At 41.1% G+C, this 27,890-nt stretch overlaps 1 protein-coding gene across 3 annotated transcripts in view; it reads right to left on the bottom strand.

The window, feature by feature from the left end:
* LOC108762683 (titin) overlaps positions 1 to 27,862 on the bottom strand; it is a 42,878-nt gene extending 15,016 nt beyond the window's left edge. For all 3 annotated transcript variants that reach the window (XM_018509794.1, XM_018509795.1, XM_018509793.1), the window contains exons 1-2: positions 27,565 to 27,862; positions 3,887 to 3,999 (exon numbers count right to left, since the gene is read on the bottom strand). In XM_018509794.1, coding sequence (XP_018365296.1) covers positions 3,887 to 3,977 — 91 coding nt within the window. In that variant the 5' untranslated portion in view covers positions 3,978 to 3,999; positions 27,565 to 27,862. The remainder of the gene's footprint in view (positions 1 to 3,886; positions 4,000 to 27,564) is intronic.
* Positions 27,863 to 27,890: the final 28 nt, after the last annotated feature.

The raw sequence follows: 27,890 nt of genomic DNA on the forward strand, positions 1-27,890 counted from the left end.
AGAGAGAAGAACTCTAAAGAGTACGCGCGCGAGGACGAGGGAGTGGAGTCCTCTTATGACGTACCGGTTACAACGGGTCCTTTCTATACCCTCTTACCGCGCAAGAGCTTTTCCTCATCTAAATTGACAGCGCAGAGTTTATTCGCGCTCGCTCGTCAAGAATGCATTTAAATCACCTTAACCCTTGTCTCTATAACCAAAAATCTCTATAACCAATAATTTCAATAACCGGGGTACCTACACAGGAATTTTTCTATGTGAATGTAGGAAAGGGTTGTTATGACCTCCCCATCTCTTCTCTTGTGCGTAGAAACAAGTTTGAACGTGTATAGCTCAGTTTTAAAAGTACGAAATGGGTACCCGGGTACCTGGTTATAGAGACAAGGGTTAAAACCGTCATTGATTTATTCTCGTGCCAAGATCGTTTCATGATAGATTCACACAATTTAATTCCCACGTAATCTGGTCCCATATTGCACAGACCTCCAAAGGACGTCCTTATTCTTTGAATGTTTTATAAAGACATTTCCATGATGTCTCTCTTGGATAAAGTGTGCTATATGAGAGGGATTCAAATTGCTCAAATGTGTAGAAGTCTTTCACATAGATTTATGAATTGACTCATATAATTCTGTCCCGCGTAGGAAATGCGAGCAGATTTAGCATATGTGTAACTGTACAACGTCTCACGTCACATATATCTTGAACTTTTATGCGCTCCATGCCGCTTGTAGAGTGCCATCACGATTCTCCGCGCCGTCGCGAGAGAGTTTGATGATGCTCGAAGATAACGACACTTTGCCAAGCATCAGGCATAAATATGGAACGCCTTAGGGATCAGATGCGACTCCGGTAAACGACGTACGTGGATTGTAAGTGGCGAACGGTGAGGTACACGGTCAGTGACATCCCGATGCGGGCACGTCGACTGATTGCTCCTCAGGGCCTACAGGTTTGACCAGAATTCACGCAGCATCACGTCGATGCAGCCACGTGGAGGAACCGCTACACGGAGGAGCGCCGAGACACAATTTTTTTCCTCTATTGACTTTAGACTTAGATCACTTCCGGGTGAGTATCGTATCGTATTTCTTGTTTTTTTTTTCTTGTTATTTCTTTTTCTTTTTTGACACTGATATAAGAAATAATTTGTATAAACTTTGAGTGCATTCGAGAAATGCGCTATCAGCGCTATTGCCTCATTCTATTCTTATTTTACGTTTAATGAACGTTAAAGATAGAATAAAAGACACAATAGTGCTAACAGCGTGCTCCCCGTGTTCAGCGTGGTTAAACGAGAAAAAAAAAGACGGGAAGGGAAATTAATGGAACTCACGAGCCACATATTCACACCGATCGAACATTCATAAATCTCGTCCAAGTATGATAAACGATTGCCTCGGAATTCCGATAATATTTATATACATATATACAAATATACATATATGCAATACATATATATGTATATGTATATATATATATGTAGCTATAATGTCAGAGATATGCGATATTTATTACTGTCATATTTCCGATCGCGCGTAATAATGATATCACTCCTTTACTTTAAAGGTGGCATAACTCAAAAACATAATTTTCGAGTTATTATTATGAATGAGTTTGGTAAACATTATTTTATCAATTATCAAAAGTAAATTATCTTAAATTTATCAAAAAATCGTAAAAATTGACACAATTCAAAAAGGATGGTTTAAAAAATTTATTACAACTCAAATATAGAGTGGTATTTAAGAATTATAAAAATTACAGGAATATTTGATCTGCATGTAAAAAATATAGGTATTCTTTTTACCAATATTATTTATTTAGTCAATAATTTTTTTTTCAAGTTAAAAAATAGTTTTCTCTTTTCTGAGAAATGTAATTTTTTGAATTGTATCACTTTTAAAGTAAGGGAGCGATATTACAATCACGCAAATATGTAACAATTTGCGCAACAAATCGCAAGGCATGAATCTCATTCGTAATTTTTTACCGTAATGCAATCTGATACACATCAAGTAATTCTGATAATCTCGAAACCTGAAAAGAAAGTTATATTGCTACGCGCGTGGTAATATAACATGACAGGTAAACACTTTTTTATAATGAAAACCTGTTGCCTCTCTCGAAGTTGGCGATATTGCTGATTTCCTTTCAATGCAAGTATCTCGCCAATACCCATTGCGCCTCAAGGAAGATACATAATCCAGTAAAACTTGTCCGCCGTCTGATGGATTACCGGAGATCGAACGCGTCGATCTTGATCGTCCTTGCTGCTCGCTCGAGGAAAGCTCGAAGGAACAAAAAGAGCGTGCATGCGATAGAGAGTCACAGAATCACCTAGCGATTCTCGAGGGGGAGAAAAAAAAAAGAAGAGCGAAGTGAAGACACGCCGGGTGAGTCGCGGAATTCAATCGATCCCGTCCGTTTAACCACACCTGCTCTTCGTTGAAACACCGACGACCGATTGATGAAGGGGAGAGGCAAAACTGACGCATCTTCAATAAGCCTTCATTGACGATGCAGCGTTTTTGCACGTCGTCGTGTTCATAGTATCATGCTTTTCCGAGAACACGCTCCTGATCGATCGATCGATCGTCGTGAGCGCCTGTGCGAAATAGGTTCGTTTTCTTTGCGGCCTCTTGACCACAAGATGTGAAATTACTTTCTCGAATAACGAATTACGGGAATGACGAATCCTTTTTCTATCGATATTCTGAAGCGCACTTTTTTTTCTGCGGTAATATTATTGCGGCGTAAATCTCTCGCCGTTTTTCCTCTCCCGGAAATAATTCATGACACGAGCGATGACAATTGGAGGCCCCGTTTTAACTGGATCGTCTTCGGTACCAGGATAACCTATCGGGACTCGATAGGTCCAGGCATACCGTTTTAAACCAGCTCGACGTAAAGGGAAGAAGTTGGCGAAACTTCGCGGAACGAGGTGCACGATAGGAAGAAGGCGACCCGAGAGTGGTCGAAGAACGAATATGGTGTGCCAGGTCCATGGGAAAGCACCTTGGGCCTCGACACGACCGATGCCAGAGGTGAGCATTATGAGGTAATGCTCTCCCCGTTGGCAGAGAGGAAGGGAGACACGCGGATAGGTTCGACGGCCTGACAGAACGTGGCTCGCTCATTCAAACATTGGCTGGCCAACTCTGCGTTAGTCACAGACGGTACAAGAAAGACGGTCACGGAAGTAATGTCGTCTCATCTCTCGGCTCTAATTTTCAGAAATTAATTTCAATACAAGACGTACGCGCGTTCACGCCCGATTTCAAGCTTTCTATCGCACCACTATTCTAATCTCTTCAAAAAATCCACACCGACTCGAGATTCTATATATCTATAGTGCTTTAATAGAATTACTCTTCTTTTGCCTTTCAAAAAACCAGTTCTTCCATCGTAAATGCAATAAAACATGCTCGAGTTACGAAAGACTTTTCTCATCTTCATTCGAGATTACTTCTACTCTCTCTTTCTCTTCGGTCTCTATTACTGCAATATTCAACTTCTTGCCTGTATTCCGCAGAGTGTAAAAAGAGTAAACACAACATCCACGTGGAAACAAAATTTTTTTTTCGTTACGATTCCAGCATATTTTGCTACATTTATGGACGGCATTTATGGACGATCCGGTGGAGTACAATCTAACTTCGAGCAAGCCACAAGCAGAAATAATCCGATCGCGTCTTCTCGGGCGAGCGAAAATATTTCTTGCCCGTCTACCTCTTATTTCCTCGTGGGAGTCCGCGCGTTCACGGTCTCTCTATCAAATAAATGACTCACGTTTTGTACGGCGGCTCAAGCGTGTCCAAGGCGTTGAAGTCAGACGAAAGAAAGGGAGCTACAAGTACACCGAGGTATTTCTGCAAAAACTCACCAGAATGCGTGGATCGTGACGCAAGCAGTAGGACGACGGCCAGCCAGAGGATTATCCCGCTTCTACAAAGCGCGGCGTTCAACGCCGACATGTCGGCACTCTTCTTCCGTACCCTGCAACACATTAATTATGCTTTCGTTAACTTATATTATATGTGTGAACATAAACTGAGCTTTGGTCTCTTATATGGCTACGTATAAAATGACTGGAGTAAAAATTAATTTAAAATCTTTACAAGATTTATTTAAAGTTAAATCTATTTCTTACTTGTGATACATAGAAAAAAAGACTATTCTTAAATCAATCAAAATATACTCATGTATAAGCAAAAATATTGTAATCTTGCTTTAAAAATTTTAGTCTTGAATTTGTATTGATACAAGATTTTTAATTGAGCAAGTCTTGAATTAAGTGCAAAGTAATACTTGCATCAAAACAAATTTAATCAAATCAAGATTGATATCTTTAAAGCAAGATTATAATATTTTTGCTTACATATGAGTATATTATAGTTGATTTAAGAATAGTCTTTTTTCTGTGTGTACCACACAAGTTTAACGTTCTCTCTGATTTTATTTAAATATAAGTAAAATTCGTTTACTTTATCGATTATTCAATAGTCACGATCAATTGCCAATGAATAACATTAAAATACTTTAACGTAAACATAGTTGAGGGGGAGGCGCCTTAATATCGATCATCTTATATTATATACGCCTTAATATCGATCATCTTATATTATATACGAATGCAATCGCTCGGCTTAGATTCATACCTACTCAGACGGCTTTGAGAATTTTTTCGCGTTATCTGCATACGCGCGAAAGTATAACGAGCCATTGTACGCGCGCACTTATCTATTCCATCATGAGGCGGCTTAAAGGTATATCTATCTCGTCACGTGGCATTCTACCATGTAACTCTCGCCTTGATCTGACAGGATGACAGCTGGATACAGTGGTCGCGTTTGAAATCGAGTCAAACGCATCTCTGCACTTTGACCTTCTCGCGAGTCTATGTGCTGCAGAAGACTCGACGCGACAAGTATAATATAATTTACATAAGTAACTAAATTCATTACATAAATGAACATGTCACTCATTTACTACAACAACGACACATCTTGAAAAACAAAGTTTTCTAGAAAATAAGTATGAATGTTTTGAATAATTAAAATTTTGTAACATTAATTTTGAAATGCAATTTTAATATAATAACTAAAAGTTTTATTCCTCTACAATTAGTTATTATATCAAAATTGCATTTCAAAATTAATATTACAAAATTTTAATGATTCAAAACATTCATACTTATTTTCTGGAAAAAATACATACTTAAAAATACATAGTTTAAAAATACATACTTTTATTATAAAAGTATGTATTTTTAAAGTATGTTTCTTTTTTTGTTTTCTGCAAGTTCCCGTCCTTTTTTTTCAAACGTATATAAGCAACTTAAAGATAAATATTTTTTAATAATGACACTATTGTAGCAAATAAGTATTATAAAGATATATGCGAAGCATATGATAATGTATTAATAATTAAAAAATTGATATAATCACACTGAACAATTACTGTGTATTGTATTCGAAAATTGTTTATGAAAATTGTAATTAACATCGAAAAGGACTTAATAAAGATCGAAACGTTTCTTCCTCATAAGATTCATTAATAATTGTTAAAAATTTGTTAAATAGCGTGAACATCCAACTTAGGCTCATAGTCCCTTTTGCATTAATTTAGTATTAATTATCTATCAGTATATCTATGTTATAGTCAGTATCAAGAAAACAGTCAGTCTCGAGAAAAGCAACAAAGTTAATCGGTTAAACGCTGTAGAGAGAGTTAATCGGTGTTGGTAGAATTAGCCTTAAGGTATACAATGTATCACGGTGTCAAGACGCGAAATTCGCGACGCGAGAAAACATTTGACGCATTCGCGTCGCGGCGGGAGGCTAAATGCGATTCGTCTGTCTACCTGGAGCGTGAGCCGGCTATGAGAGGCGTGGGTGCGTGGGAATGAGCACGCGTGTTTGCACGAGCCCGCCGTGTGCTCAACCTCCTCCGTTCATATCGTTGACCAGCAGACCTCGCTCACCCGATAAGGAAATAGGCACGCGAAAAAGCGTGAGCGAAAAAAAGGATTCATATACCTAATAAAAGTTCGATTTTCAAGTGGGCGCTATAAAATTGAATATGAACCCGTTTGCATTTCTCCGATGTAGAGGGAGGAAGAGGAGGAGGCGATGATCGTGTCCGTGGGTTCTTGACCGAAAGAAATTACTTAGGAGCGCTGACTTTGCTGGTAAACTGCGATAAAGGAGGAGGGAAGAGGAGGAGGTGGTGGAGGAGGAAAAATAAGAAGAATCTCCGGTCAGGAAGAAAAGGAGGACTTTGGTGAACCTGGCGGCGCATACCAACCGTGCGACAGCGGCCTAATACAAAGCGGTACCGAGATAAAAGAGAGAAGAGCGCGCGGGCGAGAGCGCGTAGGTAGTTTCTCTTCTACCTGTCGACTTCATCTTTTCCCCTACGTATATTTCCTCCTCTGCCACTCTTCCCCCAGCAACATCCACCGGCAGCTCATTGTAGTTCAGAGAAGGAGGAAGAGAGGAGAAGAAGAAAAAGAAAAAGAAGCAATGCGAGAAGTCGCGACACCTAAACTCGCGCTCGCTCGTTAACGTCCGTTTCATGCTAGCCGCGTAGTAAATTATATCTCGGCCGATCGTGATAATGAATCTCGCACCAATGGATAAGTCCGCGAGATATTTTTGCCCTATGAAACCGCGGCAAGAGGACATTATAGAGTCCGCAATACGTTGAGACTATCTGGCGAAGCAACGGGGACCCTTACGTCATTGCGTATTCACGGTACAACCCATTGAACAGGGGAATTCGGTGAATGGGCATACCGCTAATACGCGCATGCACCTCTATAGCCTCAGCCTGAACACTGGCCAGGATCGGATTGCGTGAGTATTGTGGAAATACGAATATATTTCTTCCAACTTTACTAGTGAGATAGTCGGAACTGTCATTTCAGTTTCTTTTATTCGCGATAATCTGCAAACTATTGATAGCTTCTAAATTTACATGGTCTAGATTCATATTTCATTTCACTTGCAATATGCACGCGTACTGACTTAAAATCTAATTCTGTCTCCAAGATATAACTTAAATGTCACAACTTCGATCCTTTACAGAGAAGATTTTAATAAATCAAACCTCTTGGAGGTATCAGGAAAGGATTTAATAATATACCCATCGATAGCGCGATCCTATTAATCTTTTTTAAGTTTCATGCCCATTCGTCTGTTCTTCCGAGAAGTGGCCCCCGATAAGACCGCATTTCTCCCGTATCTCACGTTCGGTGGGTGCGTGCGGGCCGCGTTCGCAACCCAGAAACGACACACCCGTGTGGTGATGCGTTGTGAATGAAAATATCGGCCCGACTGACTGTCTTCGCGCCTTCCTCTCTTTCCCCCGATCGGCACGATCGGCATTCTCGTCGATTCACCCCGATTCGTCGCAAGGTGCATTACTTTCCATCTTGCTCGTTCAAGAACCGTCCAAGGTAGGCGCGTCCGTCGAACCGAGACTAATTCCACTTACGCTCTCGGTACGGCCGCGCCGCGACGGAAGGCACCGTGTCTTCGGATGCACGCGTTTATAAAGCGCGACGCGCGTCCAAGTGCATCGTTGCAGGCGGCGGCGCGACGTCGCGTCGTGTCCGGCCTGCACGCACCGCGTTTGTCACCGATAAATTTGCGTTCGATTCGCTCGTAATTGCCGGCGATGACATCTTCCGGTTGTAGCACGCGCTCACGACTACGATAGTACGCACTGTGCGTGTGTACGTACGACGTACACGCTGGAAACCACTGACTCTCCGGATCCTCTTAACTTGTGACTGAAGTGCCCACTCATAACGGGATCCGCTCCTCTCCGAGTTGTCGATTATAATTTACTGCGGTTACATGTAAAATTATTCAGAATGTAGAGAAATATGTTTCTCTCCGTTCCTTGAATATTCGATAGCTTGGATGAAAAATCCAACAAAATCCCTATTCTTTACATATTTTTCTCAAATGCTGTATTAAAGTTCGTATATCGATTCTAGAAAAAAATTTCTACGAAAATCACCTATTGAAAATAATGTGATCATTATAAAACTAAAAGTTTGAGTAATCATATTTTAACTCTACCGGAGGATGAAGCGTTGAATATAAAACTGTGAAGGCACAGTCAATTTTTTGGATACGGTAAAACTTTGTAGATAAAAATTTAAATTAGTAATCTAAAATACAACTTAATTTCTATGATAATAAATATTAGTTAAAGCTTTATAAGAACACTGAAAAAAATGCATGTAATTTTACATAGGAATTACATGTCTATGACTGAAAAATTACCTAAATATGATTGGAAATTTATAATTTCCAGTAAATTTCCAATCATATTTATGTAATTTAAGTAATTTTCTAGTCATAAACATGTAATTTCCATGTAAAGTGTACTTATACGAAATTCTTTTTTAGATTTTTAGTCCGGAACAATGTAAAAGTGTCTACACTGAAGTTCGAAGTCCCTATAGTTGCTGATGGAAAGTGCAAAATTACACATTGCTAATGGAGGGTTAAGAAATACGTAATGTATAGCTAACGTGCCTTTTGATTCTCTTCTCAAATAAGTTCGTATACATTTAACGACCATAAATGATCACACAATCATAGATAACTTGTATTCAATCCAATCGTAATAGTCAATCTCCTCTGGTTTCTCAATACAAGCACTTTGAATCGATGCTATAATGGTATTGTCGAGAACAATATACAAGGAACTTCAAAAACGAGAACGAACGGCATCGCCAACAATATCGAGGCGAAGAGAGGCATGCCCGATTTTACTTTCACGCTCATGATAAATTATATTGGACGAAGCGCAAAGCGAAGAGTAGTACCAACAACAACAACGAGAACGAGTAGTGCGTTAAATACGAAATAAGGCACGCCCCGCTCTAATTAATACATTAATTAATACGTCGTGATTATCCGGTGAGTTATTAATAACGCGCGAGCGTATTACTCTTCGACTCGTTCACGCTGAGGTAACCTTCACGTCGAGTAATAACAGCAACGATCGCTATCGAGCTTCTGCAACCGCAACGGGATCCTTTTTCATGTGCGGTTTCCAGCCGCCCATGGCGAAGTATTTCATTGAATTGTGGATAAGAGCAAATTAATTGTTATTAGCGCTCGGTTGTACGTTACTGGTCGGTGCCAGCCCGATCGCGGCTGGTCACGAGGTCAGGTCAGGTTCAAAGGCTAGTCCGCCTTGTCCGCGCTTAGGAACAAGATGGTAACGATAACGATCGTAGAGGAGGGAGACGTTGCCTGCCGAGATAACAGCCGGTCGTGCGATAATTGCGGCAACATAGGAGTTTGGCTTAGAGAGGCACGGCTAAGCTAAGGTGCACCCACGGGTCCGACACAGAGGCCGGGGTGCAGGCTGGTGGCAGAGGTTCCGTTACAGCCCAGAGGCTGCGTTCGTTCACCATTATCGTGGAACGCGGAATATGATTACCTTCACCTGGGAACAAACTCCTTATATACAACCAACCGGCAAAGGAGACCGTGGGCGAAGTTCGTGTCGTGGATACCGTGTCCCGGTTTTACTCGCCGTTCGCGTTCGCTAATCAGATTGGAACTAGTCGGATCGACCGACTTTCAACGAGGAGACGAATCAGTGCCGTCACTTGGAATCGGTTAGGCGGCTCAAATCTACATATAGAGCGATTGAAAATGAATATATTGCGAAGCTTGTCATCGGCACGCACATCAGCTAATTTGATCTCGCACATGTTATGTAAATCCGTATTTCGATAATCGATGTGTGGGCAAGTGTGCGTACATACATACACGCATTCGCGTGCACGTGAGCGAGCAAATGAGCGTAATATATGTGCGCGTAGTTTAAGGAGCGGGAACTGATTACGCGACTGCACGACTACGCGGACATATCAATTTATAGAGACGTAACGAAGTACACATTCGCGTAAAGGAGCTGTTTAATCTCGCGGTCTTCTTTCTTGCCATGACTCGAAATGCCCGTTGAAAATTCTGAAATTGATTTGTACAACTGCAACATTGTTTTATTTACGACGTCCGTGCAAGTAATGACGCGGTTAACAATTTATGACAACAAATGCCCGGCGACTGAAAGCGCGTACTTCCGGCAAGGTGGTACTTCGTACGTGTTGGTATCGTACGAGTCGGGGAATGAATAACGGACCTGTCCGCCTCTCGTAAAAGGGATATCCGATGCTCGAGCCGCCGACGTGCTGCTTCATCTTCTTTGAGGACTACGCGAGTTTCGACGACTAAAAACCCGATAATTGACAGCGCGAGTACTAGTCCATCCCGAGCGCTTTATTGGCATAACAGTATGTCGGTCTGGCATGCATCAATAATGCCTCCATCGTGTCCTTGAGAGAGCTACAAGAATAAGTATATATCGGAGTGGAGTACTACCCACATTATTTGAAAGCCTCAAGACGAAGAATCTATGCATCCTACATTTTACAAAATTTACCATTTATATTAAATTGAGCAAAAAGATTCGGTCATTATTTTTATTTGCATGAGAGTTATGTGGGAAGAGAACAAGCAGTTCTTTTGAATGACAAAGTTTGACTGATGTAAAAGTCAGACAGCTATCGATAAAATCGACACGCAAAGAAAACGAGGAATCTTTGAACGAGTATAAAATTACATAGCCCCGCGTATAAAGAATATTGTGAGAGACACGATCTCTACTTTGTTACCGCGGGTACTGTACGATGATCTCTGGTCTTTAGCGGGACATGGTGCAACAGTCGTAATTTTAGTTCCGTTAATAGGAAAGCTCTTTGAATGCCGGCGCGAAGGAAGTTGGAGTAAAGATCGCGCAGGACGAATTCACGTATCTGATACGGCGAATCTTAAGAAACGAGCGGAGGGAACATACGGACATAGAGCACGTACGTTTTTAGTTTACGACTGCAAATAGGATCGAATGGCTCACGAGATCAAAAAGGCGAATCCGTAGTGTGTTAAACGCGTCAATTACGAGTGAGATTACAGAACAAACAATGAAATTTCATGACTCTTCCACCATTAGAAATATTCTTCACCTCCATTCGGTTTTCCTGCGAAATTCTCACAGGTAATTACAACAATTAGAAGGAAAATACCTCTGTCGTATTCTTCCTTATTTTCCTTTTTTTTTTCACTCTTTCTCTCTCTTTGTTTCTCATATCACTTGTATATATCGCATGCCGCCGGTACATACGATCACACGTCAAGTTTGGCGCTCGAGGAAACCCTCGGTCCCTGAAGAGGTGACTTCCGCGTGCCAGGTAAACTGAACAGTCTCGGCGAGTGTAGCCGGCGTGGCGGTAGGACAGGTTGATGGCGAGGACCTTGTTACGCGATCATCAACGGGCAATCTCTCTCGAGGTTGAAACTGACCGTAGCTGTTTGGAGAAGTCCTCGAGACGCGAGAGATCGCGACACGAGAGCTCTAGCGACCCATGTCGCTCCGTACGTCCCACATGAATCTCACTTGTGTACGTTTGTGTGAGTTTATAAGACGCGTCGTACGCGTTTACACGTAAACTGCGAGGTCGCATGTTCCTTGCCGATTACACGGTGGTCATCGTTGAAATTCGCAGCGAAGCTTGCGCGGAACGGTCATTATCGCAGAAATGCCCGGCGTGAGGCTGTTCGAAGGAGCGCGCAGAACACCGAATGCCCGTGATCGTGTTTGGAGTTTCTCCGAGGCGATTATATTGCGAGTTAAGGGACTATCGGGTATTCATTACGCTTAATGACCTCTCCCAGGCGCGCGCGGCTCAGCTCGGTTCAGCTCGGCTCGGCTCTGGCGCGAGTGCTTTTGGGCACGAACGACGGTAGGTACGTGAGGCGGCGAGGAGAGAAGGCACTCTCTCAGAACAACGGGGTTCGATTACTCAGGGCCCCGACGTTCACACGAGGGTGCTCTCGAGCAACAGGTCAGCAACACGTACACGGCCTCTATTTATAAACCTACCTGAGCTAGAATTACGCGCTGCGGAGGATAAACCACCCGGACTCCTCGTGTTCCCCCGCGGTCCCCCACGGCGCGGCGCAACCCTCGCCCATATTAGGTCCGTTCGCATTTTACCTGCTGCTAATCTCCGAGAATTCACGCAGACGGTTTAGTATTTTACCTGCTGGTTTCCGCGAATACAGGAAGGCGTTCGACTTATTCCCCGTTATGGATCTTTCCGGTTTCTGATTAATCTTCGCGAGTCATCGTCAAATTCATTTTCCGCGTTGAGAACATCTATTAATCTCATTTAAATGGACCGTGCGGGACAAAAGTTCTCAAAGTTCTCAAGGACGCGTTTGAGCCAAGCTATCTTGAAATTAATTGAATAAAAAAATTGTGACGGTGGAAATTTCATTTTTAAAAATGTCAAGTACTCTTTACGGTGTCGGGATTTCCAACTAGAAGTAACTTTTCAATATATATGGACTAATCGGCTTTTATATAATAAATTCGTTTATTCCATTTTTTTATGATGTCAGCCGTTCAACTATGCTATGAGAAACTCAAGAGGACCCATTGTGGTATAGAGCTGATCGCGATTGAAACGTCCCCTCGATCGATCGATCGATCGTTCTATCGATTGCTGGTTCGCTCGGCAGCACGTAATAACGCGCATTATCGCAAGATACGCCCCTCCATCGATATCGTAATACCTCATAGAAAGACGCATCTTCCTCGCCTACAACCTCACGAGATACGCATCTTCCTCGTTACCTTTTTTTCCTGCTTCCTCTGTCCATTTCCGCCAAATGCACAGCTAATAAGCGCATATATATACATATACATTTGTACCGAGCAGAAAGATTTTACGATTACGCTTTTCAAGGAATTTGCACTAATATAGTGATTTATGTTAACGTGTAGACATATCCGGCAGTTTCAAACAGATAATATTTTTTATATACTCTTATTTTTTACAAAACATATATAATAATAGCTTTTTTTATCAACATTAAGCTTGTTTTATTATATAAATCGTAAGATTTTAGCACAAGTTTGAAACATTTCGCTTGATAGTAAAACTTGTAATAAAATTACTTAACAAGTATATATGCAATTAACTGCGATGTTTGTACACACAAGTTCTAGAAACATGCTCTCTTTCAAATACCTCAGAATATTGCATAGTTTCAAATTTACTCAACAACGTTAGATACGCCTCTCGTCACTAAGCAATTAACTCGATATTAATACCACGCGCATAACTCGGCTGAAAGTTACTTGCGATTCTTTACGTTCGTCCAGACTCTGCCTGTGTATATATCTCCTACATATATCGAAGAAGAAAAAAAAACTAATGAAGGTGTAATCTCATCTTCCTCGTTCGTCCGTCATGCTTCCGAGTTTCTTAGTTGATACGAAACCGACGTACTTACACGGTTCGTTCTTCGTTTTCCCCTTCATTCTGTAAAAATTCACGCGAGGCTAAGCAACTCCCGTTTTATCTCTTACTTCATTTTCCCTTTCCGCGGTGTATTTGAACTCTTGTCCGCTTCAAAACTGTTCGTTATGCTTTGCCTGATGTATTTAATTGTTTAACATAATTTTTCTTTTTTTTTTACCATTACTGATATTAAAGATGATATTAAATTTATATAGATTAATATTCTAGCTTCTGCTTCTTCTTAATTATTGACAAATAACTTTACAACGATGTTGCTTCCTTTTCCATGTTGATAGTCTTTTCCTATTCGTCGCGCCATTTACTTACGAGCCCTTTGAGAACAAACCCACAGAGCAAGCGGCAAGTTTCTAGCGAGAAATGCCACGCTCGTGTAAACACGAAGAAGATCTCGGGAATGCAACGACTTCTTCATGGATAATCCATAAGTGGCTGTTTTGTCCGGCACGTAGCGCCCATTCTTGTGCCGCGTTTTCATTACACGTGCTCTCCTCTGCTAAATATTGTTTCCGCGAAAATAATTAGGTAGCATTTAAAATATTATTAAAGTCTATTAAACTTCATTTTCATTTTGTATGTCACACCAATTAGAATTCTATTGTATTAGATTACTTTTATAAAATATAAATATTTTATGTTACCGCGATGAAAAAATTAGAAAGAAACTAAAAGTTAAAGTTATTTTTTTTTTTAATTAAAAAATAATTCAATTTTCTTTTAACATAATTTCTAATACACAACATATAAATAAAACATGCTGTATTAAAACGCGTTTAAGAATATGAATTATTAATCTTATGTACTTTCGTCTCAGCGAGGTAATTACAACGATTAGAAGTACGTTAACCATGGATTACCGTGTAAGATTGAGAGCTGATATGCGTGGTAAATTATTACCGCAGAGAGTAATCGTTAATCGAAGATCACGGCAAGCAAAATGGTGTCGTCGTCACATTTATTGGCAGGAAGATCGTCGCGAGTAATCACAAAGTTTAGGGCGCGCTCGATCGCGTCAGTTCACATCAGGCTGCATAATAACAGGAAGACATGCTACGATCACGGTAATTAAAACACGGCACGTTATAATCTTCAGCCCATTAAAGCCCATCAATTACGCACACCCTTCCCCCAACAAGCAGCATCCTATGCTCGTCGGCGAGGCGCATAATTCAGAATGATGCTCTCGCGATAATGGCCGTTGGGCTGGACCAATGAGTTGATAGATTCTTGGAAGGGCACGCGATTTAATGGACCAGTCGAAAATTTCAACGCGATGAATCTCGATTAGAATTTTTTGCATCTTTGGTTGCCATCAAACCAGTTTAATCGCATCGCGTTATGATGATTCTTTTGCACACCCTCGATCGTGGGCAAAATTTCAACGAGCATGCGTTACGGCATCGATGAATATGTAACGCGCCATCGTAATTATGGCGGAACAATATCTTCGATCTGAGATTCTGAACGTTCAGCAACGGTACCCACTTAATTATCCTAGGAACATAATCGTGGTCGTTTAATCAAACGTACCTATATGCAATATCGCCAACAGAGGAATCAGTACATCCTGCTAACAGTAACCTCCGGCGGAATGAAATACGATTAATTTCAGGTATTCTATTTTACGCTCGTTGTATTGAATGGCGTCCCAATAGCGATAAACGAATGATATATTGCGTGGTATTATAGATATGAAGAATCTCTCCTAAAGCCCGGAGAAACAATACTCCGGATCTAACTCCGACACCATGAAGGCGTGGTAGCTCAATAAACTGTGTTAATATGAACTGTAACATACATTTTGAGCCTACGGCACGAGCAAGCAAACTGGTATCCCTTTCTCATTTCCATTCTTATACCTTTCAAGAGAAATCTAACGCGTCGGAGAGGTTCATCGAATAAAGGGAGCGCAATTCCGCGCGAGATGTTGCGTGTCCGCTATCTTTCCGTTCTGTTAATCGTTCGCCGATTTCCTTTCAAAGATGACGGGGATCATCCTCGAGCCTAATCGAACGCCGCACGGATGTACTGGTTAATACTTGATTATTCCCGCGCCGGCTGTCGATGCAGCTTTCTTCCTTCCTCTGTTGTTCGCGTTTTCGCTAAGAGCCGGTTCGTCCGCTATCCACCGCCACCGCCGCGATATTATTGGTTGCCGTAGCCTAGCTACAATCTCAAGGAGCGGCGGAAATCGCCCGTTATGAGGAGCACCGGTGATTAATTATTATGCAAACTAGCGGTACCGACATTCCCCGTCCTTTGGTGTATTCAAGCAGAAGATGCCGACGCCACCGCCGCGGCTGCTCTGTATTCTAACGCAACACGGCGAACTGCTCTCTACGCGAGCTTTCATCGCCTGGCTGCCTAACGCAACCATCAATCCCATCGCGTGATGTTAGCCTCTCTGTAGTTAGCTATCATTTCGCACCTATGAAATGAGAAGCTCTACCGCGAGGTCCGGTCGACGCGATCGCGAATCGCTCCAAATAATGTCTGGCGTGGCAAAATGGTAAGATAATTGTCTCTCCAGCAGAAATAAGACATATTAGATGTGTGTAAATTTGTCGGTTGTCGGTGGGACCGCTATCCATGAAATTTGCTGTCGTCATTCTTTTAAATTGGGCGACGGGTAAAGAGTATACGATCGAATATATACTTCGAAAGAGAGAATTTATTTTATAAGTAAATCGGTCATTTTTTTTAGAAACCTCATAAATCAATTTTTATCGAAATTGAGATATTAGAGGATTCTGAATCGGAATAGGTAGGAGATACACGATTGCCTTCGAGCATTCTGTTTTTAACTTTTTAGATACCAGGTCTACAAAACGTTCATATGAGAAACAATGACTTATGATGATTTATGTTGTTCTTATATCAAATTCTAAAAATGTGCTCAATAATGAATAAAAAGTAATCTTTAATTCATCTTAAAAACAGTAAGTTTTTATGACAGATTATCTTATGTGCACTCTCAAGAGTCTATCTTAAAGTCTCCTCGAATCTCAACAAAATACTATAATGGAAAGACCAAGCAGAAAAAGTATCAAGGAACACGAAGCGCGAATGATCGCAGATAAGTAATCGCAAATATTTGCCGACACGCTCGCGCCGTTGAATCGAATGCGGAAATTGTCAGTCGCGTACATATATCTCTGATTTATGTGGCACATAATTGCCAAATATAATGAGCCTGCGTGACATAAACATGTCTCTCTCGTACAGTACAATAATTATCAGCAGATGTCGATAACGTCGCGATGCGAAGCATACGGGCTCTATGGACCGCGGCCCATAATTCTCAAGAAAATAGTAAAAGCATGAGGCCTGCAAGCCGGACGCGCCTAAGATTATTACCGCGGTAATTTTCCAGACGAACAAATTCATGGGCTCCTGTCTTAGCTAATCCTATAGCTTATCTACCTATCCGCACTATATATTTTTCAATTATTTATGGTTAATATTCTCAAACACAGATCAGAAAATCTGATTGCATTTCGTATGGAATTCGCCCCGTCGTTAGTACGGTCAGTTTTTAAGGTATATACCTACGCGAGTCTATACCTCCCTTAAACACAGCCTATCTCGGCATGCCGGTTACGCCCAGTAGAAGCGCAGAATCTCATGCAAATACATGGTGCATCGCGTGTATAAGGGTACTGAAGTAATTACAATAATAATGGCAGTCATGACAGCGTGTCTCCCTGCAACGAGCGGACGACGGCGCGTGGGAGCAGAAGTCTTTCCTTCGCCCTTAATGTGCCTGTATACACATCGGGAAACTCTCCAAGTTGGTGTTCATCGCTGTTTGCCTTGAGTTTACATGGAATCCCTGAAACACAGCCGAGTTTGCTTTGGGCGCGGCGCGACGCGACGCGACGCGACGCGACGCGGCAGCGCAGAGCGTCATGTACCGTATGAACCGGAAAAGCGGAATCCTTTAAAGTCGAGGTGCCACGCCACTTAGCGGAGAATCGACACCTTGAACAAACACCAATGTGCCATGGGAAAATCTTTCGGATTTCAACCGCACAGTGGAAATGTATTCGGTGTTGGCAAACGTCTTCCTTCCTTCCTTCCTTCCTTCCTTCCTTATCCTTTCCGATTCAAGATACGAGGATTTGATAAGCGTGCCTCCTCAGCAAGAGGATTACGAGAACGTCATAATTACAAATTTGTCAAATACTAATTCTACGGTAAACGTTTCGGAAAATCTCATAAAGAGTAACCTCGCCGTGCAGATTTCCGCGTAATGCCGAGGTGAAGGAACCATAATGACGGGACAGCGAGGGCAGAAGGCGCGTTTGAAGAAACGGTGATTCTATACCCTGCCAAGAGGAGACACGCGCATCTGTGCCTGCCTGGACTTTACCAAAGTAACACGCTCGATGGCCTTAGCGAGTCACGATAGTGATTTCTTATACGAGGTTTCCAGATCGACCGACACGACGTCCCGACTAGGAAACCAGTACAAGGAAGTGCAGGACGATAGCTGAACGATTCTTAACTTCTGGGAAGCGCTCACGAGTGTGTGTGAAAGAACGTGTCGTGACTTTTATTAACTTTTCTAAAACCAATGAATCTCTGGCGACGTAACGGAAGATTAAATTATCTTCAAGATATTATTTCACGTCATTCTTTTTCGGTTCCCTCTAAAATAAATCAAATTTATTTTACGCGGTGACGAGAGAAACGGCGAAATTTTATGAAACATCTTACAAACATAGCATAAGAATCTAAGAAAAAGACGTAATAAGAATAGACTTCACATTTCTATGAAGTTGTCACTATCGATCTAGAAAGAATAAAGTAGCTTAAATTGTATCGCTCTCTTTATCTCTAAAGTATCGAATTATGAAAAGAAATGCTAATTCCATTCTTTTTAATCAGATGTTAAAATGAGGAAATGTTTAGTTTATACATATTATCTGTGATAAGAGCAAACAATGCAAGCTGGCAAGAGTAGGCAAACATTTCCGGCCATTATAAAATGAAGAATAATTAAGAATGGACTTCATAAAAGATTCCTCGTGAATCAAACTCTCGCGTTCAAAGATACAATCACGTATGCAGCCTCAGGTGTCGAAGGATCGATGGAGTAAAAGAGCGTGACGACCATGCTCGGCTCGTGCTCAAGGCATACAACGGAACGTCAGTGTGACCTATGCCCAGGTGCAGGGGAACACCTTCGTTTCTCTGTATAAATAAATAGTACACTAGTGAGGCTGCTAGTGCACCCGGCTACACGCCAGTAAAGATCACCTTCCGAGGGACAAGGCGCACGGGAAATAATGTAACGATGGCGAGCCGGATGCGAGACCGCGTGAACCGCGAGGGGCAACCACACAGCGCTAGTTGCCAGTGGAGTTGTCTTACCCGGTGTAGACGCGAGATACGATCTCCGCCGACTTCTGACCGCTAGTTGTGGGCCCATAGCTCCGAGGCGGGCTCACGGAACGACAAATCCTGTCGACGAGACTCGTACGTTGTCAGCCTTGGAACGATAATCGCCGCCGGGGACACCCACGAAACGGCACGTCGTTAAGTCCGCGGCGCAAAGTAGCACGAACGCTTCGTGATGGACTGTTTTATCCCGGTCAGTCCTTGTCCCACTGATGCTACCGTGTTAGCTTAGCTACTCAATATGCTAATAACGAAGAAGATTAACTCCGTACTGTATAAAAATAGTGAAAGGTATATTTGATGTCTATCACTGCTAGAGATATATCTTGGACGATTGAGCGATTATTGTGGGATTCATATCCTTATGACGATTGCTGATATCTCAGGAGACCGGACGATCTAATACTGCAACTTCGAGCAATCGCTAGGTACATCCTCAATGATCCTCAATTATGACGAGGGATCATTGCTGTGATATGTACCTACGGTTACTGAGTGCGTGCCTGCAATTGAAAATGGGCCAATTACATTGATATCAATGTTTGAATCAGTGCGATGTGGTTCGGCATTGAGCTCTCGGAATCGAGCTGCGCGTCACCCTCCGAGACCCGGAAGAGGTCTCCTTTTTGACTCTCTCTCTCTCTCTCTCTCTCTCTCTCTCTCTCTCTCTCTCTCTCTCTCTCTCTCACTCGCGAACCTTGCTATGTACTTCAATATCTTTCCGAGCCGCGGAAACCCCACCGAGTGTCAGCCGGCGCGCTCTGAGACCGTCAGCTGGACACGGTCTAGCAAGGAAATACTAGAAAATGTAGCGAAACGAAATGAAATAGAACAAAACAAGTAAGATAGAGAGAACGAGTGAACAGATCGACGCGGCGTAGCGCGGCGTAGCGCGGCGGAGGACAAGGAAACGAAGGGAAGAGCAAATGAGAGAAGAAGGCGAACTGCTATTCTTCATACGTTCGAGATAGAACGATCGAGGAGGAGCCGCAGTCTGTTACTATCTTATTACAAGGCTCCGTAAATGGTCTTCATCAAGGTAAGATCGTGTTCCACTAGGCCGGCGTTTCCTCCCGTTGCTCCCTCTCCTTTCCTCTCAAGCCCTTCTCTCTTTCCTTGCCCCCTTTTCCTCGTGCTTTTTTTTTCTTCTTTTCTTTTTCCTCTCTGCTCTTCCTTCGTCGTCCGCCGCGGCGGCGAAGGAGTCGACGAAACTATGAAGGCTTCTCTCGCCAATGAGAGGCAGAATGAGAAGGTGAGATTCTTCGACGTTATTAATCTCGGAATGGCCGTCACGCGCAACAACGGTCGTGGCTTCGTCGCGCACCAGAATAGATAGATAGAGGGTACGAACGCCACGAGTTTCAGAGTTCGTTCTTCACGGTCGAGCGACTTTCGCCTATATACCACACGAGGACGATTAACGATTGTGCTCGTTAAGCGACAGTTCTTCTTTCCGCGAGAACGAGCAAGTGTTCAAGGAAGTTAAAAACGAAGGGTTATCGCAAGGCCGGCGGAATCATCCCCCTCGACGAAGACAAATGATTCTGATAAGGTTCGAGTTCAAAAACATCGCGAGCGTTTTCGTCAAATCAACAGGACGTGTCAATGATGGTATCGACAAAACAAAGAGAATTATCCAAATTCACAAATGATATTGTAGATAATCAATTTTTTTTAAATTAAATTTAGAGTGGCTCTTTCCGTAAAAAGTTATTACGTTTGTCACATCTCTTTAATTAAACTGTCTACGAATGATATTCTCTTAGCTACATTTATATCTTTGAAACTTAATGAAAGAAACTTGATGAGTTTCTCATTTTCTATCTATAAATGGCGAGTTGTTACGGAAGAAAATAGAACGTGACTGAACGTTACATCATTTTCGATTAGCTCGTTCTCCGGGATATCTATCTCGGTTGCCTCGCAAGGGATAATCGTGCGAATATTCTAACAACAATCGTAGGAAGTTGTGGGTAGGCGAGGACCACGAGCGTTTAGGAGTGACAGCGCTCTGCGGGGATTTCTCGTGCGTAACAGTCACGCTCTACTTTTTCAGATTAAATTCGTTTTTTTTTTTTTTCGTGTTTCTTCAGAATGCTCGAGCGTATCGAATGTCGCGATAATGCAATATCGTGCCACACGACGAATTAACCGGCTAATTACAAAACCATACAACGGTAACGAAGAGCAGCGAGAGCGCAACGGCTAAGCCGCTTGGATGGATAATTTACCGTTATTATACGAAAACCCGATTACCAATGGAGATTAATTCTCGATATCAGGTAGACCCACCTCTACAGTCGTGAGAGAGTAATCGTGCGCGATATGAGCGGATACACCAGCGGCAACCTGCTAGTAGTAGGCCGCTAACACGACGATCCACATAGCATATCGGCCCATATCTCACGGTTATGTAGTATTCGTTAGTATGCTCAGTAGCAGTATACCTGCGGTGTCTATTTGCGCTGTCGTCTCGCCCATAATTTATCGCTACTAGGTCGACGCGAATTATTTCGTGGATAAGCCATCGGCGAGTCGCGTGCACTCGTATTCGCGACCTGTTCCTGTCCCTGTTTGCATGCTGATTCACGAAGAGAAAGGATAGGCCGTGAAAGAAGGAACAGAGAGACGCGTGTCGCGAAGAAGAGAGACGCAGACAGGTCACCGACCAGTTGTCGGTGACAATTCTGACGGCCGGCCGACGCACCGGCTGACAGGTACTTTTACATTATTAGCGGAACTAGGCCAACAATGCAGGTTTGCTTAAAAAAAAAAATGAGAAAAAATAAAATCCACAACGTAACACATTATCTTTATTTTCGTTTATGCTGAAATAAAGGCATGTCTAAAGTATTTCAAACCGTCGACCGCCTAACCGAGTTCAACTGTGCGTGACTTCCAAAGTGACATAATTCTTCACTTTTATATGGCGTCTATGTTCACGCATCTTGTGTTTACTTTTTTAAAAAAATAATACTTTAGTTGTACTACAATATAATATATCTTTCCTGAATGATTCTTTAACTCGTATCAATTAATTGGGTCTATAAAAAATATATCTCTTTAAATCATATTCAAACAAATTTTTCAAATTATTATTTAAATTATCTTTATTTTTATAAATAGTATATTGGAGAATAATTTTATATAATAAAACCATTTTGAGAAATAGGTGCTTATCATTTTTAGTATAATAATTTTTCTCATATTTTCTGCACCTATAATATACGTTTTATATCAATTATGTTTCTTAGTATAGAATTAATTACGTATTACTTAATATTTTATCGTAATGCTAAAAGAATCGCAAAGCATAAAATAAAAAATTTATTTAAATATAATTTAAAGAGGTATATCTTTTACAGACCCCCAATTAATTGATACGAGTTAAAGAATTATTTCGAGAAGATACATTATATCGTAGTACTAGTAAAGTATTTCTTTTTTTAATAGTATTGAATAAACGAGGAAATCAAACCGCACCTATATGCCGACTAGCGGTCTGAAAACCGTTCGTGAGGTCGTGCACTATACGTGGGACGAGTCCCAAGGTGGCGTTGGAGCGATTCATGCGCGCATTGAAATTCCCTCCGATCTCACTGAGACCGAGTAGCCGATTTTTATCGAGTACACGACTGGTTACCGGACAGAAGTTATAAACCGCATTCGATATCGAAGAACGGTCGAACACACGCGGAATAAAAAGCACTCGACCGGACGCGCATTCGCGATACATCGATCAGACGAGAGAGAAACTATTCGAAGTTCGAACATTGTATGGCTTTTTCAATGAGCGAAATGAAGAGGGAAAAAACCGTTGATAAAACGTCAAGAAGAATGAACAAGTGTTTCGCGTAATAATATTTAGTGACGGCCGCGAACGTACTAGAGGCAGTCTGTAATACCGCGATAGTCGATAGAGCACGACTCTCGTACGTGATGCTTAAAATTCTTGCGTGTCTAGAGCAGTGTTACACCTCATTGTGCGGATAGCAAGAAAGCTGATAATTTATCATCCTATTTCACGACTGAACGTCCAACTCGATTTATCGATCGGAGGTACACACCAAATGCATTTCACGCGCGGAAATACCATTTGGAAACTTGATAGTTTCGCACATTCCTATTTTGTCTCGTCTGCAGTAGAGCGTGGGTCATCGTCCCAGGACTTCTATCGATTTGTTAAAGTATCGCTAAATTCAGCAAAACCATCCGATTTCTACGGTATTGTCCTACGTGAGTGAAGAATTGATGCGTCCGATTGAATTCGCGAGCTCATTTCACGCGCTGCAGGAGCGAACCTATGTACTCGATATTTTTACACACGTTGTTTGTAACACGCTGTTCTTTTATAACCGGAGGCCGACGGCCGTCCAAGCGTCTCTCTCGTTGTTGTTTTTTTTTTATCCGCAACACTGTTTATCGGATAGATTATCGGCTCAATACGCTCAACGATCGATCGCTTTGAAAGTCACGTGAAGCGTCCGTCATTCAAAGTCGAGCGACGGCGACGATCCGACACGCGCCTCGTCCTTTTGAAACTTATTGTAGCGTGTGCTCATGACGAATACATTGCTTCGACACACACCGTTCGCTTCTCTCGTTTTTACCGTTTCGTGAATATCCGTGCGATTCGAGTGCTCGGTCAAGCGAGAATCTAAAACGGGCCTGACGAAGACACGTACGACATTTCTCTCTCACACAGTATTTAATGTAACATTAAAACCTCGATAGTTTAGGTGCAATATTTTATTTTTCATATTGATGTAACGAAAGAACTGTGAACCGTTAACTCATTTTATAATCTTCGATCTCTCAAATTATTTAATTTGCAAGATAATTTTTTATGATTAAATGTAATGTATGTAGATGTAAAAGGAAGAAAATTAATTTTAAAAAAAGAGAAAGATTTTCCAAGTAAAAAATAGACGAATCAAAAGATTCTGATTATTTCAATTAAAACTCCGGTTGTCTTAATTAGAATTTTAATCAGAAAATAAATAATTCTAATCAGATTTAATCAGAAAATTCTGATTCGTTCATTTTTAACTAGAATTTTAATTAATTCTACCAGATATTTTTCAATCAAGGCGGTTCTTCGTACCTAATAATATTTTTTATGAGTTTTCCTCAAGTGTAATACTGAAAAAATTAGTAATGCATAAGAAATATATGCAAGCAAAATCGTAATTAAAGTAAATGGCTAACAGTACTATTACAGAAAGAAACCAGCAAATGTCCTATCAAGAAGTTGCGCGACAGCAGTGATGGCTGAGTTGATCGCAAAATAATCATTCAGCGGCTTAAGGACGCTCTCACCGTCTACCTGTGGACCAACAAACTTCGGATTCTCTCTCTCGGTTATTGCCCTTCCTAGATCACGTGTCTGCCGAGACACGATTCTTATTTACACTCCATTACCACGTTTCATTTTCGTCGTTCTACCTAACAAGCGCGCGAGCATCGTTGTGGACACAAGTTGATCTTGCTAATTAACGTTCAATAATAAGTACTTTGTTAACGTATTCCCGGTATTTCTCTTCATGCACAGATTCTGCGGAATCTATTTTTTTTCTTATAAACAAAATTCGCTTCAGCGTTGAATATTTCCATTTTTTAATTTTTAATCGAGTTAAACAATTTAGTGATTAAATCTCTAAATAAATATGATGTCAAACAATCACTTGATAGAGTGGAAAAAAGCCTTCCGCGAAATTTATTCATGAATTTTACAATGTCATTACAAATAGCTTAATGATTAATCATACATGATATTAACTCGACTACAGCAATAAGTTATTTCAAACTTGATGCGAAAATTTGAGACGGTTGTACAACTGTCCCAATTACTGTGCCTGTCTCTATTAGGGTGCTTTTGTATTTTGATAAGTCATAAAGAAAACTAGCACGACTAAATAAGAAAAAATATTTTTTTTGTTAAGTTAAATTATTAATCCATACGATATCGAAGATAATATTTTATTTTTTCAGTATTAAAGTATTTTAAATATTTTTCGAAAGATATAAGGAATTTATGTGAATCTAGTAATATACCGCAAGATTTTAAACTTGTCCCTACTAATGTGCTCTGTATTGGAGCTGAGAACGTTGTGTTATAAGTGTATATTGAAATAAATATAATTGAAATAATGATTTATGTAATATTAACATAAGCAATTAGCTTAAATTTATTACCTGTTTTAGTAATTATATGTTAAAATGAGTCAAATGTGGATAGGCATTGCTCCCAAATTGGGGGCACATTAATAGGGCCATCGCCGCTTAGAGAACTCACTAATAGAGACAAAAACATATTTTTTATTTTTGTCAAAAACATTATAAAGTATTAACATTTTTTAGATTAAAGAAATATTATAAGAAAAAAAAGTAGTTGAAAAAACCGATATTGATTGCAAACAGATAAAATTAAAGCTACAATATTTAATAATTAATTCAGTAATAAGCAAATTGGCTAAAAGGCATATTAATAGGGACAGTTATCCTATACGATTGGTACCATAAGGTTTTAAATTATAGATAAAAAACTTTGAACCTTCTCTCTAAGTTCTTTGAAGTAGAATTTCTAAGGAATAAGATTTCTCTGATATGAAGATTAAAAATTCAATCATTCTTTTCCAAAACAAGCAGAATTTTCATTCTTTGGAGTAAAATTCTTCTCTAAAGAATTTTGAGAGTTCCTCTATCAATCGCCATAAAGCGATTCATTTGCATTTTGTTGAAACAGAATGCTTTAAAACTTGCAGTTTACATATAGCCGTAGTTGAAGATTAAGAAATAAAAAGCGAGAATAAATGTTCCTGTGAGAGGAACATTTCTTTTAACGTTCAGCGTTACGGTAGCGACGCGGACAAGTAAGTCTTCTAACTAGTATTGCGTATTAGAAATGCAACATCGCAGTTGAGGCTGCGAGGATCGGCAGCATTATTACGGTCGATATGCAGAGTTAACTGTTCATCGGAAACCTCGCGTTTCCGTTGAAAGGCGATTTAATATATCACGCCCGTTGATCGTTACGCGATAGGCGAGCTATCGGACGCACGTCGACCGTGACGGATTTACCGACCGTTCGTTTTTGCGTGAAGCAAGATTGCTTCGCGAACGACGAGATCGCGGCGTGTCGTCAGGAAAATAGCAACAATCGACCGCGAATGTAACAGCAACAGCGGTTGCACGTGCTCGAACGCGAGGCGCCGCGTCATGCAGAATTTCCGATCGTTGTCGTCGCCGTGATCGTCATCGTCGTCATCGCCGCCATGGTTTCCATGAGATTAAGAGGAGATCCACCACAGGAATGTCCCGTTTATTCAAGTGCGTCTCTCTTTATCATTATCAAAAAGAACGCCAAGGCAGTCTACACCAATTACAGATGCAAAGAGGGGCCGAGGAGGTCCTCGTAGATTCCTCTAGTTTGCATTTTTCGTCGCTCTCTCGCACGGGACTATTATTCCGATCCCCATCAGTACTTCTGTGACTCATTACGTAGGACTGTACGGCCTGTTTTAAATTCTCCTCGACTAGTTGTCGTTTAAAAAATCGATATACTTCCGGTTATTGATCCCGTGTAGGAGCACACACTGCGAAGAGTTCAATAATCACATTTCGAAAAAGATTATTAGAATTTTTTAACAATTTCAGTTTAGGGGTTTTGCCAAAAAAATTGCAATTGGTCTAGCGTGAATAAATTTTGTATGAAATATATTTTATTTCGATTATATCATCTCCGAGATTGTAATTTGCGAGATTACTCTCGTACTGTTTCGCGACTATCCTATGTTCTTCCGGATATCGCGGATATTCAAGATTCTCCGGATTGGAACGGAAGCGTTCCTTGATATTTACGTATTGGCGGTGTTTGACTCGGTATTCAAATATTGTCTTTTAATTGTACGAAGTGTTTGTGCACGTCTAACTTCCTTCATTGGCTACAAGTCGATACGCGTATACTTATTGTACGCCGCCTTGATTATTTAGTTACGGACCGGCTCTTTTTGGTTTGACTTTCGATCCATTTTCACGACTTGTGAAAGAAGGAATTATTTCTGCGATTGTTCTCCCATCCTTAACCTTGTCATTTAACTGTAAGAATCGATAATTTTTATCAATTTATACGATTTGATAATAAATGGTCGATCGTTCTCTCTCTCCTTGCTAATTATATATTAACGAAACAACCGTTCTTATATAAGTGAAATATTTAATAGATAATTGATTATTATTTTACGATTCCATGTTTACTGCAAAAACAGCAAATATACGTAAACATATCTAAAGATTAAAAATGTACAATTTTTTCTAATTCTATATAAATTATCTAATAAATTTTCTCGTTTTCTAATATAACTTAATCACGCATGATGAATTCTTATCCGGCAACACAAAGTGCAGAAAGATTCTCCATGCAACAGAGTTACTTCACTATTATACCCTTCTCGGAAAACATCCGAATTTTCTGCAAATTTCTAAATCTATCCTTTCATATCACTTGGGGATCGAGACATTCTCTCGGTGGTGCACATCATCACAGTTCATAAAATCCATGGCAACGATAACGTCGGCGACGATCACGACAGCCTTTACAGCCGCGTGCAACCGAGAATCACTGATCTTGATCACTTGAATGTCATCGAAGGAGGCGCGACCAACCTGCTTAATCACTTATCCACCCTCAGGAACCGGCCGAGGAGAAAACCGGCACTAAAGTACTCTTCACGATCACTTACCTATCCAGCACGGTCGTCGACGGCGGACGACCCTGACGGCTCGATGCAGCGACGTGATCTCCTCTCGATGCACGGTCGATTTAGTTATTTCGCACCGTGTTGGACGCGTATCTACCGCAGATTTACGGCAAATCTACGTGTTCGCTCCGGAGCCGCGATGCGACGATCGCCTTTCAAAGGGAACCCGGGCTCTTTTCTCGCACCCTCGATGAGCGCGTGCGAGCGTAAGAGCTTACTCTCTCTTCTTTCTCTCCCCCCTTTTCCTCTCTTTCTCTTGCTCTCTCTCTCTCTCTCTCTCTCTCTCTCTCTCTCTCTCTCTCTCTCTC

The sequence above is a fragment of the Trachymyrmex cornetzi genome, unplaced genomic scaffold (assembly GCF_001594075.2).
Source record: "Trachymyrmex cornetzi isolate Tcor2-1 unplaced genomic scaffold, Tcor1.1 scaffold316, whole genome shotgun sequence".
In the NCBI taxonomy this organism is placed as follows: Eukaryota; Metazoa; Arthropoda; class Insecta; order Hymenoptera; family Formicidae; genus Trachymyrmex; species Trachymyrmex cornetzi.